Raw genomic sequence first — 16,364 nt, forward strand, 5'->3', positions numbered from 1 at the left:
TTGCGTAATAAGCTCGCGCAAATAATTATAATCAGTTTAAACTCAATTTTCTCTCTACCCCTCATCATTGTTTAAGATTATAATCTCATAGTTTTTTCTCTCATCATTTTTAAATATTTTTTATTTATTTCCTCTTATATATTTCATTCATTTCTAATTATTTTATTCATTCTTTCTATCTATTTAATTTCTTTATAATTATTTTATTCATTCTCTCTAATTTATTTTATATATTTATAATAATTTTATAAAATTATTATAATAAAAAACATACATTTAAATATATTTTTATATTTAAATATATTTTTATTTATTATTTATAATATATGTATCTTAATATATAAAATAATTAAACAATATATAAAATATAAATATATTGTGATTTTTTATTTATAATTATAGTTTTAGAAATTAAACTAGCCTTAATTAATTATCTAAAAGTATCGATTACAATTGAGAGATGAATCAAAGTGACTGAAATAAATGATAATAAGAAAATGGTGAGAGAATCCGAAAATGAAAGATTATGTTAGGGAGGGAGTGTGGAAATGTGAAAAATATATATAATAGTAATAAACTATTTTCTTTATTTATATCATTTATTTTAATATAAATTATTCTTTAATTTAAGTCATTCATTTATTTAAAATTATATATTAAATTTTTTTATAAAAATTAATATATCAATATAATTTATTTTCAAATATATACTATTTTTTAATTTAAATAATGTATTAATATTTAAAATTAAATTAATAAATATATAACATTATATATATATATATAATATTAATTATTAAATAATATTAAAAATATAAAAAATAAATAAGTTGAACGTACAAGTTGAATCAACGTACCAAAACTTATAAATAAGCTGAATCAAACTGCTCATAAATTATTGATTGGAAAATTAAAACTTTAATTTGGTAATGGTATGAATATATGAAGTGTAAATAACTAAATATCATCTAAAAGTTCCACCATATATTATATTGCAATTATTAGTCTCTGACTTCAAAACTATTTTAAAATTGTTCCACATGCATGTGGTTGCATAGTAGGAAAACTATACATAAATATTTATAAAAATTATTAAAAACATTGATTTAGACAAATGTTTTTTCACACATTATTAGGAAAAATAAATATTTTATCCAAAGTAAGAGTCTCAAATTTATTTATAATCTAAATATATGTTTTTAATATTTATAACTTTATAAAAGTGTACATATTTATTCAAATAAAATCAAACAAACTTCAATCACTCGGATAAGAATGATTTTTAATAAAATTACTAAATTATTGAAATATAACCTTTTAATAATAACAGAATTATTTATGTTTACTATAATGTATTATCTTTAAATAATTCGATAATTTACTTAAATTTATAAATTAAATATTTAGAATACATTATTTTCAAACACTCTAATAAATTTTAATATATTATATATTATTTTATATGACTGAAAAAAATAATTAATAAATTTAGATGTTATAAGATTTTTTTCTCTAGTTATATATAACTTTTTTTAAATAATCTATGTAATTTAAATAAAAATTTAGTTTAAAAAAAAAAAAATATATACAATTAATTGAGTCCAATATTCAAAAGGTTTGGGCCGCCTAATAAATATATATATTCTAATTTAATGAGTATTTAACGTTAGTAAAGTTTCTTCATTTTCATATATATAAATTAATTTTTTTATTGGTAAAACAATAAAACAATGAGTTAGATTATAAATTTAGAAAAATATTTAATTTATCCATAAGATTCAAATTTGGAATTTATAAAATTTGGGACAATAAACCAATTCCATATTGTTAATATGGATTGGACGCTCCAACTCAATAATAGTTTGTTAGACTTATTTAAGAGTCCGTGAGTTGTTGAGATTGATTTTTTTTTAACTATAAGAGAGAAAAATGTAATGATATAGTGATAATTTTAAATAAATAAGTATATTTTTTTTATTTAAAAGATATTAATATATAATAATAATAAAAACAATATTTTATTATTTTAGTTAATAAATTTAATTATGTAATGGATGAGTACACGAGTAAAATAGTGTTACAATCCATTTATTTTTATACATAAATTATTGTATCGTACAATTCAAAATTTTAGTTTGACAACAAAGGATAATAAGTTAAGATAAAAAATGCATAAGAAAATATAATTTATGAATGTAAATATCATCTAAAATCCTACCATTCATATTTATATTATTAGTCTCGAATTTCAAAAGTTTCTTGGTACTAGTTTAATTTTTCTACAACCACTTTCTTTATAACTTGGATCACATATGAAAGTTGCATCAGAAAAGATGAATTTATGAATATAAATATCATCTAAAATCTTACTATTCACATGCCTATTATTAGTCTGGGATTTCAAAAGTTTATTTTTAATTTTGACACATAAATTATTACCTGGAAAATTAAAACTTTAATTTGATAATGGAAGGATAAAGATGAATTTATAACGTGTAAATAACTACATATCATCTAAATGTTCCACCATTCATTCATATTATATTAATTTCAAAAATAACTTTAATTTTAAACTTGGTCCACATGTATGTATGTGGTTGCATAGTAGGAAAATTATACATAAATATTTATAAAAGTTATATAAAAACATTGATTTAGACAAATATTTTTTCACATTATTATGAAAAATAAACATTTAATTCAAATAAGAGTCTCAAATTTATTTATAATCTAAAAATATTATTTTAATATTTATACATTTGTAAAATTGTACATAATTATTCAAATAAAATAAAACAAACTTCAATCACTGGGATAAGGATGATTTTTAATAAAATTAATAAATTATTGAAATACAGTTAATTAATCTTTTGATAATAACTGAATCATTTATGTTTAACATAATGTATTATCTTTAAATAATTCAATAATTTACTTAAATTTATAAATTAAATATTTTAAATATATTATTTTCAAAAACTTTAATAAATTTATATATATTATTTTAATTTTTAATTCAGTGATTGAAGTAAATAATATATATATATATATATATATATATATATATATATATATATATATAATTTTATATGACTGAAACACTTTAATTATCTTATAAGATTTTTTTAATTTAGTTATACATAATAGTTTTTTAAAATGATCCATGTAATTTAAATAAAAAAAATAGTTTATGAAAAACGATTAATTAAAATGATATATATATATATATATTTATTAAAAAAATTGAAAATATCATATTATAATTATTTATTTTGTAAATTAAAATATATTTTAATAATTTATTAAATTTAATAAACAACTTTTTTGTGTGATTCAAATGTTTTAATAATTTTTCCGTCCATATAAATAAATATGATATGAATTTACTCTCATGTAAGATGTTGTGTAAATCTAATATTTAAGAAAATAAAAATAGTATCTCAAATATCAAAAGATTAACGTGTACAAATTTCTTTGGATTTCAAATGCAATAATAATAAATATCATTATGATTTTAAAAGAATGATCTCGCCTAAATTTAAACAAAAATTATCAACATGTGTTCCGGATTTCAAATTCTGATACATTACAATCAAATTTTCTTTGGGTCCATATTATATACTGGCAAGTAAGAGTTGCTGCACTTTGTATCTGATTTATTAATTCCATTTCGATTCTCAGATTTCATTTGAGAGAGAGAAATTAACCACCATGGCTGATCCAGCAACTCTGATCAGTGGTTTGCTTTCAAATTTGGCACCTCTGATTAAGGATGAATTCTCGTTGTTTTGGAATTTTAAGAAGGATCTTGAAAACCTATCCAAAACGCTATCTGCAATTGATGCCGCACTTGAGGATGCTGAGATAAAGAACGTGTGGAAGAAGGACAGACAAACCGAAGGTTGGTTGCGGGAACTCAAAGATGTGGCATACGAGGTTCGAGACATCATGGATGAGTGCACCTTTGAAGATCTTCGTCTTCAAGTCAAAAGGCGTAATGCCTCCTCTTCAACCCGGAAAAAGGTAACCAACTTTATCACCCTTCCTCTTAGCAACACTTGGTCACGTCATGAAATAGGTTCCAAAATTAAGGATGTCCAAGAGAAACTGGAACAGATTTATTCACGGCGCAACAATTTACAATTGCGTGAACCTATTCATGACTCGAAAATAAAAGAAGACAAGTTTGCTAGTAGTTGGCGTGAAACCATGTCTCTTTCTAGTTCTAGGAAAGTATACGGGAGAGATAAGGAGAAGAAAGAGATTATTGATATTCTACTCAATAATAATACATCTGGTGCTGCTAAAGAACTATCTGTTCTGCCCATTGTTGGGATGGGGGGTCTTGGTAAAACAACACTTGCCCAAATGGTCTACAATGACCATGAAGTTTCTAAACATTTTGATCTCAAATTCTGGGTTTGTGTTTCTGATGAATTTGATATTAAGGTGGTCATCAAATCCATTTTAGAAAAAAAGGGAGCAAATAATGAAACTTCCTTAGAAGACTTGCAGAAAAAAGTTAGAGGTGAATTGGGAGGAAAAAGATATTTGATTGTATTGGATGATATCTGGAACGAAAATGAAGAGGCATGGGCTAAGCTGAGATCTATATTAGATTGTGGATCAAATGGTGCGTTCATCCTTACTACGACACGTAAACCAAATGTGGCAGAAATCATGAAAACGATTAAATCTTTTGAGTTACAGTCACTCTCTGAGGATGATTGTTGGCTACTAATCAAAGAACGTGCATTTGAGGATGGAAAACCAAAATGCAAGTATGGCTCAAACTTAATTAATATTAGTAAAGAAATAGCTAGAAAATGCAAGGGTGTTCCTTTAGTTGCCATGACACTGGGAAGTCAATTGAGGTCTTGTGATGGCGAAAATGAATGGCGTAGAATAAGAGATAGTGAGTTATGGGAGATATCCGAAAATGAAAAAGATCTCTTGCCTATTCTAAGGTTGAGTTACTATGACCTCCCTTATTATTTGAGAAGATGCTTTGTGTTTTGTGCTATATTTCCCAAGGATACTGTAATAGAAAAGGAGAAATTAATCCAATTGTGGATGGCTCATGGTTTAATTTCTCCAGTTACAAAACAAGAAGTTGAAGATGTTGGGAATAGAATTTGGAAGGAGTTGTGTTGGAGATCCTTTTTTCAAGATGAAAAAGAGAACAAAAATATGTTTGGTATTGTTTATACAACATGTATGATGCACGATCTTATGCACGATCTTTCGCAATCTGTTATGAAAGATGAATGCTATACAATCGATGCTAAGAGGTCAAGTGATGTTTTAGAACGTGAAGTTCGTCATGTAACAATATTGGTTGATGAGTTAGAACAAACATCTGTTAGTTCTCTTAAGAAAATTGGAGGGTTACAGTCAATAATGTTCGATGGTGAACCAGATTATGATGGAAATGTCACAAAAGAGATTTTGAGTGTTTTGAAGAAATTTCTGCCTTTACGTGTCCTTGAAGTAAGACACCATGTGAAATATCAAGATTTGAGTCATGTGAGACGTCTAAAACATCTTAGATACTTGGACATTTCTCATGGTGAGATAACAACCTTGCCTAATAGTATTTGCGAACTCTTCAACTTACAGACTCTGATACTCAATTATTGTTCAAAGCTTGAAAGTTTGCCTAGAAATATATGGAACCTTATTAGCCTGAGGCATCTTTATTTGAAGAATTATTTTGATTTAAAATATATGCCTAGAGGAATGGGGCAATTGAAACATCTCAAGACGTTAAGCTTGTTAGTGATAGGCAAGAAGGAGAGAGATTGTCAACTAGATGAAATAAGAGAATTGAATATCGGCGGATCATTGAAAATTAATAATCTTGGAAGAGTTAGTGATGCATCTATTGCAAGAGGTATAAGTATGGCTAAAAAGTCGTGTATAACTATCTTGGAGTTGAATTGGGGACGTTATACATATGATGATGATGCTAATAGACATGAGAAAATAGGTGAAGCTCTAGAGATTTTAACTGAGAGGCTGAGGATATTGACAATAACTTATTACAAAGGTGTGAATCCCCCTAAATGGGTGGGAAAGTCATCTCCTTCTATTGGTAGTAGCAGCAACAGCAATGATAGTGAAATGATGATAGTACTATTCCCTTTATTAGAGGAACTTACTATTTATATGATGAAGAATTTGAGGGAATTGGTGTCTCCTACTACTATTCCAGCATTTCCTAATCTATGCAAGCTGAAGATATCTTATTGCCCAAAGTTAGGGGCCTTGCCAGTACCGTATCTAAAAGCACTCAAAGATGTAAGTGTTCAAGGTAAATGTTCTGATGAGTTGTTATATAGCATCTCAAATCTTAGTACTCTCACTCATCTCCAACTTTGTTCCATGGAAGAAAGAAGTGTTTTATTTGGAACTGGTTATATGGCATTAATGTTTGATGATGATGGGATACAATTAGGAGGAGGAGTACGCTCAACTTTCCAATCACTTCAATCTTTGATAGTACTATTTCCTTTGTTAGAGGAACTTACTATTAGTTGGATGAAGAATTTGAGGGAATTGGTGTCTCCTACTGCTATTCCTAGTCCCGGAGTATTCCCTAATCTATGCAAGATGAAGATAAAAAATTGCCCAAAGTTAAGGGCCTTGCCACCGCATCTGAAAGCATTCAAAGATGTAAGTGTTGAAGGTGAATGTTCGGATGAATTGTTATATAGCATCTCAAATCTTAGTGCTCTCACTCATCTCGAACTTTGTTCTATGGAAGAAAGAAGTGTTTTATTTGGAGCAGGTTATATGGCATTAATGTTTGATGATGATGAGATACCGTCATCATCGTCGTCGTCAAGTAAAATCCTTGGGGACAATAATAATAATAATGGAGGAGGAGTACGCTCAACTTTCCAATCTCTTCAATCTCTGTTTATCCAGAAGTGCCTCAATTTAAGGGGTTTGTTTGATGAGGGAATGATAATAAAGATTAGTGGCTGCGAGAAGCAACAAAAGCATCATCATCTTCAAGCTGGACAAACAGAAAGAACAAGAGGTCTCATGAACTCTCTCACGAATTTGTATATTTATGGTAGTCCTGAGTTGATGATATCAGTTGAGGAATTTGGAAACCTCACTTCACTACAGAGTTTGAGGATCAGAGGTTGTCCTAAGTTGGTGTCTTCAGAAGATGTTATTGCACTCCTACGTTCCCTTCGAGCAAGACTTGGTCCTAAGAACTTCTATGTAGATATTGAATTGGAAAAGGAAGAGGGAGAGCATAGCAGATATTGACTTGGTCCTCGATTGCTTAAACCTGAAAGACCGTCGGATGAAAACTTTAGGTTAAGGTCATCGTCTTTTTTTGGCAGATCGGCAGACGCTGGTGACGGCTTCGGAAGATGAAAACTTATGGTAAGGTCATCGTCTTTTTTTTTATTATAGTTTAATTTATGATCTCTCGGTTATTCTTTTTTTCGCTAGGGTTTTGGTTTAGTATTTTTATCATCTCAATCAGGTTTATATGTTGTTCTATATTTTTTTTTTATATAGATGTTTTATTGAAGATATATTGAATTCATAAATTGATTGGAATTGAATCTGACAAATATAATTAATGTTTTTCAACAGAATTGGAGTCCTTTTCACCTGATATAGGAAGCAAATGGAAGCCATGCACTAAGTTTTTCAGGATCAAATCTTAACTACTTAAAAGAAAATTTGTAAATGCACTTTTATGATCTATTGATTCTAGAACTTGTCAGAAAACATACACATCCATAAATATACTTAGAACTAATAGATTTGGAATTTAAAGGTTGTGAAAAAGGTTATGGTCCATTTAATAATACGATAACAAGGCCTATTGAATGAAATTGTTTGATCAATGAGTGTCAAATGTTTTTATACAAAAAGGATATGGAACAAAATTGGATTGTCTAATGGAAGAAAGGGTACATATAACTTTGCAGGTCTAGAGAACTAGACATTAATTGATTTGTCGTTTGTTGAGAAATATCATTTTGTTTCTTTATTTCAACTTGATGCATTGACAAAACTATTGAAGTGAAGATAGTTATTTATAAGAATACTAATGTGGCCTATGAATTTCTGGGATCTATTAGTTGTCTTTTTATGGTTTTCTTATATATCATTTTGTTCTGATTTCAGCTTATTTGACCTTAAATTATTTGACAACAACATTATTTTTTTCTTTTAATGTTACCAGTTGCTGGAGGATTTTCTGTTGATGAAGTATTTCTGATTGTGTTTATTTTCAATGGTCATCTTACAAAAATAAGGTATTCTGAGGAGTGGTTCGGATATGATATTGTTATTAGGATTTTGGGGATCATTGGAAAGGGAGGCTGCGACAAAATGAGTAATGATTTATGCAATAGAGACATTACTAAATGAAAATGGAAAGACAATCCATTGATTAAGATTTTCCATTCAAGTATGATGTTATATATTATGAACTGTGATTTGTTTGGTTTGAATGAATTAATTAGTTAAGAGAGTTGGGGAAATGAATTTTTGATAATATTGGAGATGGTTGTAAACTTTCTTTTGTTTATTTTTTTTTCTTATCTTTGTCTATAAAATTCACCTAGTAATTATAGTTTCATTTTCTAATGCTTTCTTCATTCTTTTATTTATTTGCTTGTTTTCACTATAAATACATTTACTTCCATTTTAACTAATATAATAGTTTTTTTAATATACATCTACGGGAAGCTCTTTAGTTGGAGACAGGACTTATTAAAATTATAATATTAATGACATCGATCTTCACAGGTGATGGAATTCGTGCGTCTTGAAGTGGATCCAACGGTGATGAAAATTTCAATTTGAGTAGTAATTTGGTTGGTGTCACATTTGTTTGTTCCGAGTAAGAGTAAGGAGAAATTCATTTCTCATACTCTGATTTGGTTTGATTCATGAACATTTGCACTATTATTACTGTTGTTTATGTTGTAATGGTTTGAGACATTGTATTAATGATTTTCTTCATTTCATGATTTTCCTTGTATTTTACGTGTGCTTAATTTTTTTAGTTGTTCTCATCATCAGCTATGTAACATATATATATATATATATATACTTCACGATCATCTTTGGAATAATTAACTTTACAAAGGTAACTTAAATCTTAGAAAAACAAACTCAGTTGATTTTGGTTTTGTTATTTGCAATGTCTTATTTTTTGTTCTAGGTTTTTTTTATCCGATTAGTACTCTCAACATTTTTTGAGTGGTTGGCGGTATACTTTTCAATTGTGATAGTAATTTTTTATCGGACACATAGTCCATCACATTATTAGAAGACAAAGTAATCGGATATGATGTAATTTTTCATATGTTCAATAAAGAGTTGTTAGAAACTAACATTTCATATGAAGATTCTCTTATAAGTATCTTCTTATAATTTGTATGAACTTTTTCTAATTATTTTGATGATATATAAATTGCTAGTTATAATTTGGCATAACAATTTTCAATGTTGTTTATCAACAATTGATTAAGGATATTTTTCACTGTCCATCAAACTATTTGATAACGACACTCTTTTATTTGTCTGATTTGCTATAATTTAATACTAATTGTTGTGAAACTCAAATTAATTTGTCTTCAAACTATTTGATAACGACACTCCTTTATTTGTCTGACTTGCTATAACTTAATACTAATTGTTGTGAAACTCAAATTAATTTGTCTTTGGAGTCAACATTTAATAAATAATTTTATCAATCTTGAATTTTTTTTAATAATTAAAAAAAAATATTATTTATATAATTCAACACTTTTTTAAATGGTCCGGCGTGAAGATTCGAACTCGTGACCCTAATAAGCGTATAAAATTTAACATCTAGATTCTTATTTTATATATTTGGTTTTGTAAATATTATTTGCAAATTATTTTAATATATATAAAATTTTATTTAAATTAAATGAGAATTAAATCCTTATAAACAAAATAAAAGTAAATAAATAGTCAAATAAAATTGAAGGAGTTGTGGTTAAATGAAAAAGTTTGTATTGTTGTATATTTATTAAGGATGTCATGAATATGGGTGATTTGTTGTGTGGAGATAATGTTAGCTTACCCTAATAAATACAATTTTTTTTAATGAAAATAGTCCAAAATTGAATGAAAAAATAAAAAAAAATAGTCTAACTACTGTCCTAAATTTGTTTTTTTTTCTTTCATTTTATCTAAAGTGATAAAAAAAACTTGTATAAAATATAGATAAGTTTATTTGGGTAGAATGAGTTTTAAGGCATTTAAGTCTTCACTGTTGTTAAAAATTACGGAGCGTGTCACTGGATAATAAGGTCTAATAATTTAAAATTTAGAAAAATTGGTGAGGGTAAAATTATATTTTAATAGAGAATGAATAATTGAAGTGATGGAGAAGAGGGGAGAGAAAAAACAAAATTTAATTAAAAAAAACTAAATAAGAAAAAATTGTTGTTTGCCATCCTAAAAAAAAAGAGTATTTATGTTTATTTAAATAGTTTTTTTAGTGCAAAAGAAAAGTATTTATCGGCGCATCACAAGGAATTACAGGTATGTTTTGCATCGAAACAATTTCAGTATCGCTTTTATAAAAAATGTTATTGGGAATATTTTGCGACGATGAATGCGACACAAATGAATTATAATTGTAGATACTAAAATTTTACATACCCAACTATTTTTTAAAAAATAGTCCCAATCTACCGAAATATTAAACGAATTTATAGCAAGGGATTTAAAATAAAAGGTTATTATTTTTGTAAATAATGTTGTATCAATAAATTTCTGAAATAATTAAATCCGGACTATTTTAAATGTAAAAACCTCAACAAATATAAAATTTAAAAACAGACTAAATAAGATATATTTGGTTCTATTAAAATTTTATATTTGTTTTAAGAAATATAAAAAGAAGAAAAGAAGTAAAGACCATTATTTTGATTTAAATGTATGATTTAAAAGCTTTAAATTTCAATACCTTTAATAAATATGATTTAAGTTAATCTTTTAAACAAAAAATAGAAACCATTATTTTGACAGGCAACGCAAAAACTTTTACTGAGTGTTACCCAATCCCGAATCACAAAACAAAGTCTCTTAAAACGTGTTTAATTAGATAAAATGTTTTTCTAATTTAAAAAAAAAAATAAGTGGCCACTAAACACGTCCTGCCAAAATCAATAAAAAAAACTAAAAAAATAAGTAAATAAAAGGTTTTGTCTCTCACAATCATCTACCTTAATATTATATTTTCAACATGCACACGTTTTGGAATTTCTATATATAAATTTTCAAATTAATTAACTTTATTTTTTAAAAATAATTTTAATTTATAAATACATCAAAATAATATATTTCAGATACCAGCCTACCAATCAAATTGATAATGTTGGTTTCTTTACCTAGAATATTCTTTTTGGGTGTTTATCCCACATAAGAAGTGAGCAAGAAAAATGTCTTGACCTGGCCCTATAAATAAAGGGCTTGGGTGTTAGTTTTCTTTTGAACTATTTTGAATATCTGTAATCCGTGTTAACGATTATAGTGGAATATTTTTCAGTGGCTCTGCCCGTGGATTAGTCAGCACTTTTGCTGGATACCACGTTAAATCGGATGTCGTTTTCATTCTGTCTTTTACTATTATTATTATCATTGTTCTCGCATCCGTTATAACAAATTGGTATCAGAGTAGGGTTGTTCAGATCTGCTCAGACAAGAACGATGGTTGGAGGTAAAAGTTTGAAAGCCGACAAGTTTACTGGGAGGAATAGTTTCATTTTGTGGTAGATCAAGGTCCGGGCATTGTTGAAACAACACGGCCTATGAGCTCCCTTGATGAAGCCTGTACCTGACCCACCACCTGCTGATATGGAGTCTTTGGAAGAAAATGCACACTCAACACTGCTCTTGGCTCTGGCAGATGATATCATTACTAAGGTGGCTGAGGAGGAAACCGATGCTGGTTTGTGGTATAAGATGGAGACTTTATACATGAATAAGAGCTTAACCAACTAGTTGTTTTTGAAACAACGTCTGTTCAGTCTGCGTATGCAGGAAGGTACACCTCTTAGAGACAATCTAGATCAATTAAATGCAATATTATTAGATCTGCGTAATATTGATATTAAGATAGATGATGAGGATGCTGCATTGATTTTGTTAGTTTTTTACCAATATCATATGAAAACTTTAGGGAGTCTTTCATTAGTGGTAAAGATTCATTGGCTCTAGAAGAAGTTAGATATGCCCTTCACAGTAGAGAATTGCGACATAACTGTAGTGGCACTGTTTCGGATAGTCAGGCTGTTGGGCTAGTTGCAAACAACCATCAGGGATATGGTAAACCGGGGAAAAAGAAGTTCCCCAAGAAACCAGTCAGCAGGGGTTCGAAACCAACATATGTATGTAATTACTGTAAGAAAAAGGGACATTGAAAGAATGAATGTCCAAAGAAGAGACAAAGTCAACATGAGAAGACACTAGGTACTGTTGCAGTTGCTGAAAATGGTACAAACTCCGAAGAGGATATTGCCTTAGTTGCTGATGGTCACACACATTACACTGATGTGTGGGTTCTGGATTCTGGAGCATCTTACCATATTTGTCCTAGGAGGGAATGGTTTTCAACCTATGAGCAGGTGGATGGTGGAAATATTTCTTTGGCCAATAGCTCTACCTGCAAGGTGGTTGGGATGGGCTCAATCAATATTAGGACTCATGATGGAAAATTCCGTACACTAAACGAAGTTAGACATGTTCCACACATGACGAAGAATCTGATATCTCTAAGTCTTTTGGACAAGAAGGGGTTTAGTTTCAAAGGTGAAAGTGGAGCCTTACATGTTTACAAGGGTTCAGGTGTGATTCTTAAAGGTGTGAAGTGGGGCACTTTGTATTTTCTACAAGGTACTACGATATCTGATTCTGCTGCTGTTGCTTCCTCCAAGATTGACCAAGGAGACATGACGAAGTTGTGGCACATGAGGCTTGGGCATATGAGTGAGAGGGAGATGCAAATTCTGGATAAAGATGATCTTCTGTGTGGGCATAGGATAAAGGATCTTGGGTTTTGTGAACATTGTGTTTTTGGGAAACTACATCGCAGCAAGTTCCCCAAAGCGATTCATAGAACAAAAGGCACACTTGATTACATCCACTCTAATTGTTGGGGGCCGTCACATGTAGAGTCTTTGGGGGGTCACATGTATTTTCTGTCGTTAATTGATGATTATTCAAGGATGACCTGGATATTCATAATGAAGCATAAGAGTGATGCTTTCAAGAACTTCAAGTAGTTGAAGGCATTAGTGGAGAATCAAACTGGGAAGAAGGTCAAGAGGTTATGAACTGATAATGGTTTAGAATTCTGTTGGTCTAAGTTTAATGAGTTTTGCAAGACTGAGGGGATTGCCAGACATCATACGGTTAGGAATACACCTCAGCAGAATGGTGTAGCAGAACGTATGAATCAGACACTACTGGAGAGAGCTCGGTGTATGCTCTCAAATGCTGGGTTAATAAGAATGTTTTGGGCTGAAACAGTTAACACAGCATGCTATCTGATTAATCGTGGACCTCACACATGTATAAATCTAAAAACTCCTTATGAACTGTGGTCTGGGAAGCTTGCTGATTTTGAGAACTTTTGGTTGCACGGTCTACTATCATGTCAATGAGGGGAAGTTGGAGCCAAGAGCAAAAAAGGGAGTATTTGTAAGCTATGGAAATGGTGTGAAAGGATATAGGATCTGGTCCCCTTCTGAGAGGAGGGTTATTCTGAGTAGGAATATTGTCTTTGATGAAAATTCCATGCTTAACCCAACTGTGAAGTTCACCATTCCGGTAGATTATGGTGTCAAGAAATAGGTGGAGCAGGAAAAGACTGAGGCTAGTTATGAAGCAGAGGAGAGTTTTTCTCAACCACTTTCAGCGGCAGATTTTTTAGTTGCTCCATCATCATCTGTAGAACATCAAAATCTAGCTCTTAATCGCCCTAGAAGAGCTAATTTTGGTGTACCTCCTATAATGTAAGGCTATGAGGACATGGTTGCCTATTCTTTACAGGTTGTAGAGGAAGTGGATCCTCATGAGCCCTCCACTTACAAGGAAGCTGTTACGGGTACTGAGTTTGTCCAATTGTTTGCTGCCATGGGAGATGAGATGGCGTCACTTCAAAAGAATCATACTTGGGAATTAGCTAGAAGTCCACCAAGGAGAAAGGTTATCACTTGTAAATGGTTTTTCAAGAAGAAGGAAGGATTGTCACCAGCTAAGGGGGTCAAGTATAAAGCTAGGTTAGTTGCTAGAGGGTTCAGTCAGAAAGAGGGAGTGAACTATAATGAGATATTCTCACCAGTAGTCAGACATACTTCCATCAGGGTGCTACTTGCTATAGTTGCATATCAGGACCTGGAACTTGAACAACTAGACGTGAAGACAACTTTTTTACATGGAGAGTTGGAAGAAGAGATATAATGACTCAGCCAGAAGGTTTTCAGGAACCTGGAAAAGAGGAATATGTTTGCAAGTTGAAGAAGTCCTTATATGGACTGAAACAGTCTCCGAGGCAGTGGTATAAGCGGTTCGATAGCTACATGTTTAAGATTGACTATTCAAGGAGTCCGTATGATAATTGTGTCTACTACAACAAGCTCAAAGATGGTTCCTTCATCTATTTGGTATTGTATGTAGATGATATGTTGATAACTGCTGAGAAGAAGTCTTACATTCAAAAGTTGAAGGGACTACTTAATATAGAATTCGAAATGAAGGATTTAAGTGTTGCTAAGAAAATTCTGAGAATGGAAATCTACAGAGATAGAAGTCATAAGAAGCTATTCTTGTCACAGAAGGGATATATTCAGAAAGTTCTATCGAGGTTTGGAATGGCTACTGCTAAGCCCATTGATACTCCTAGTGCTTCAAATGCACATTTGTCTGTAGTATTTGCACCCAAATCATCTCAGGAGAAGGAATACATGTCACATGTTCCTTATGCTAGTGCAGTGGGAAGCTTATTGTATGTTATGGTCTGCACTAGACCGGATCTTGCACATGCTGTTAGTGTTGTTAGTAGGTTCATGGGAGACCCTGGTAAGGAACACTGGCAAGCAGTGAAGAGGATTTTCCGCTATCTTAGGGGTACATCTGATATTGGTCTCAGTTATGGTGGTGATAGTCAGTGTCTAGTATCTGGTTACTCAGATTCTGACTATGCTGGAGATGTAGACAGTAGAAGATCGATGACCGATTATGTATTCACGCTTGGTGGTTCTGTTGTGAGTTGGAAGGCTACTCTGCAGCCGACAGTAACTCTGTCTACTACAGAGGCAGAATATATGGCTTTGACAGAAACTGCTAAGGAGGGAATCTGGTTAAAAGGATTGGTTAGTGACTTGGGTCTACACCACGATCAGGTTTCAGTGTACTGCGACAGTTTGAGTGTAATATGCTTAACCAAGGATCAAGTTCACCATGAAAGAACAAAACACATTGATGTGAGGTACCATTTCCTGAGAAGTGAGAAGAGGATCAAGGTAAACAAAGTGGGGACTGCAGACAATCCAGCTGATATGTTTACCAAGCCGGTTCCGCAGAGCAAGTTTCAACACTGTTTGAACTTGTTCAATGTTAGAAGCTGTTGATTGCCCTTGAAGGGGCAAGGCCTGAGGCAGAGCATGTCACATCTGGGCATTCAGTGTAATGCATCTATTTTGTTTATTTGGGCATTTAGTATAATGCATCTGGAACATCTGGTATTTAAAGTACATCTGGTGCATCTGGCTATCTGGGAAAATATTCAAGTCAAAGTGGAGATTTGTTTGTTTCTTTGCCTAGAATATTCTTTTTGGGTGTTTGTCTCACATAGGAAGTGAGCAAGAAAAATGCCTTGACCTGGCCCTATAAATAAAGGGTTTGTGTGTTAGTTTTCTCTTGAACTATTTTGAGTATCTGTAATCCGTGTTAACGATTATAGTGGAATATTTTTCAGTGGCTCTGCCTGTGGATTAGTCAGCACTTTTGCTGGATACCACGTTAAATCGGGTGTCGCTTTCATTCTGTCTTTTATTATTATTATTATTATCATTGTTCTCGCATCCGTTATAACCGATAAGAAAAAAAAAAGATGTATTTCATGATTAATGTCAACTTATAAAATAATAATTAGAAATGTATTTATGTGTCTCTAAATTGATGATCTATTTAGAATCTTGATTTTTTTTTCTTCTTCACAATAATGAATTTTTATATTTTCTTTCTTCATTATACAAACAAAATAAATTAAAATAAAATTATAGTTAAATATTAAAGGGAATTATGATATTCCAACCGTTTACTATAATATATATATATAT

At 30.5% G+C, this 16,364-nt stretch overlaps 1 protein-coding gene across 1 annotated transcript; it reads left to right on the forward strand.

Annotated features, from left to right (window-relative positions):
- Window positions 1-3,651: 3,651 nt before the first annotated feature.
- Window positions 3,652-7,284, forward strand: LOC124942929 (putative disease resistance protein RGA4). Its single transcript, XM_047483501.1, has one exon. The coding sequence runs from the start codon at window positions 3,712-3,714 to the stop codon at window positions 7,282-7,284; it is 3,573 nt and encodes a 1,190-aa protein (XP_047339457.1). The 5' UTR covers window positions 3,652-3,711.
- The last annotated feature ends 9,080 nt before the right edge of the window (window positions 7,285-16,364 follow it).

Source organism: Impatiens glandulifera, chromosome 6, assembly GCF_907164915.1.
Source record: "Impatiens glandulifera chromosome 6, dImpGla2.1, whole genome shotgun sequence".
In the NCBI taxonomy this organism is placed as follows: Eukaryota; Viridiplantae; Streptophyta; class Magnoliopsida; order Ericales; family Balsaminaceae; genus Impatiens; species Impatiens glandulifera.

Excerpts from the sequence above, each read along its gene's own strand:
- LOC124942929 (XM_047483501.1), top strand. The coding sequence starts at position 3,712 with ATGGCTGATCCAGCAACTCTGATCAGTGGTTTGCTTTCAAATTTGGCA.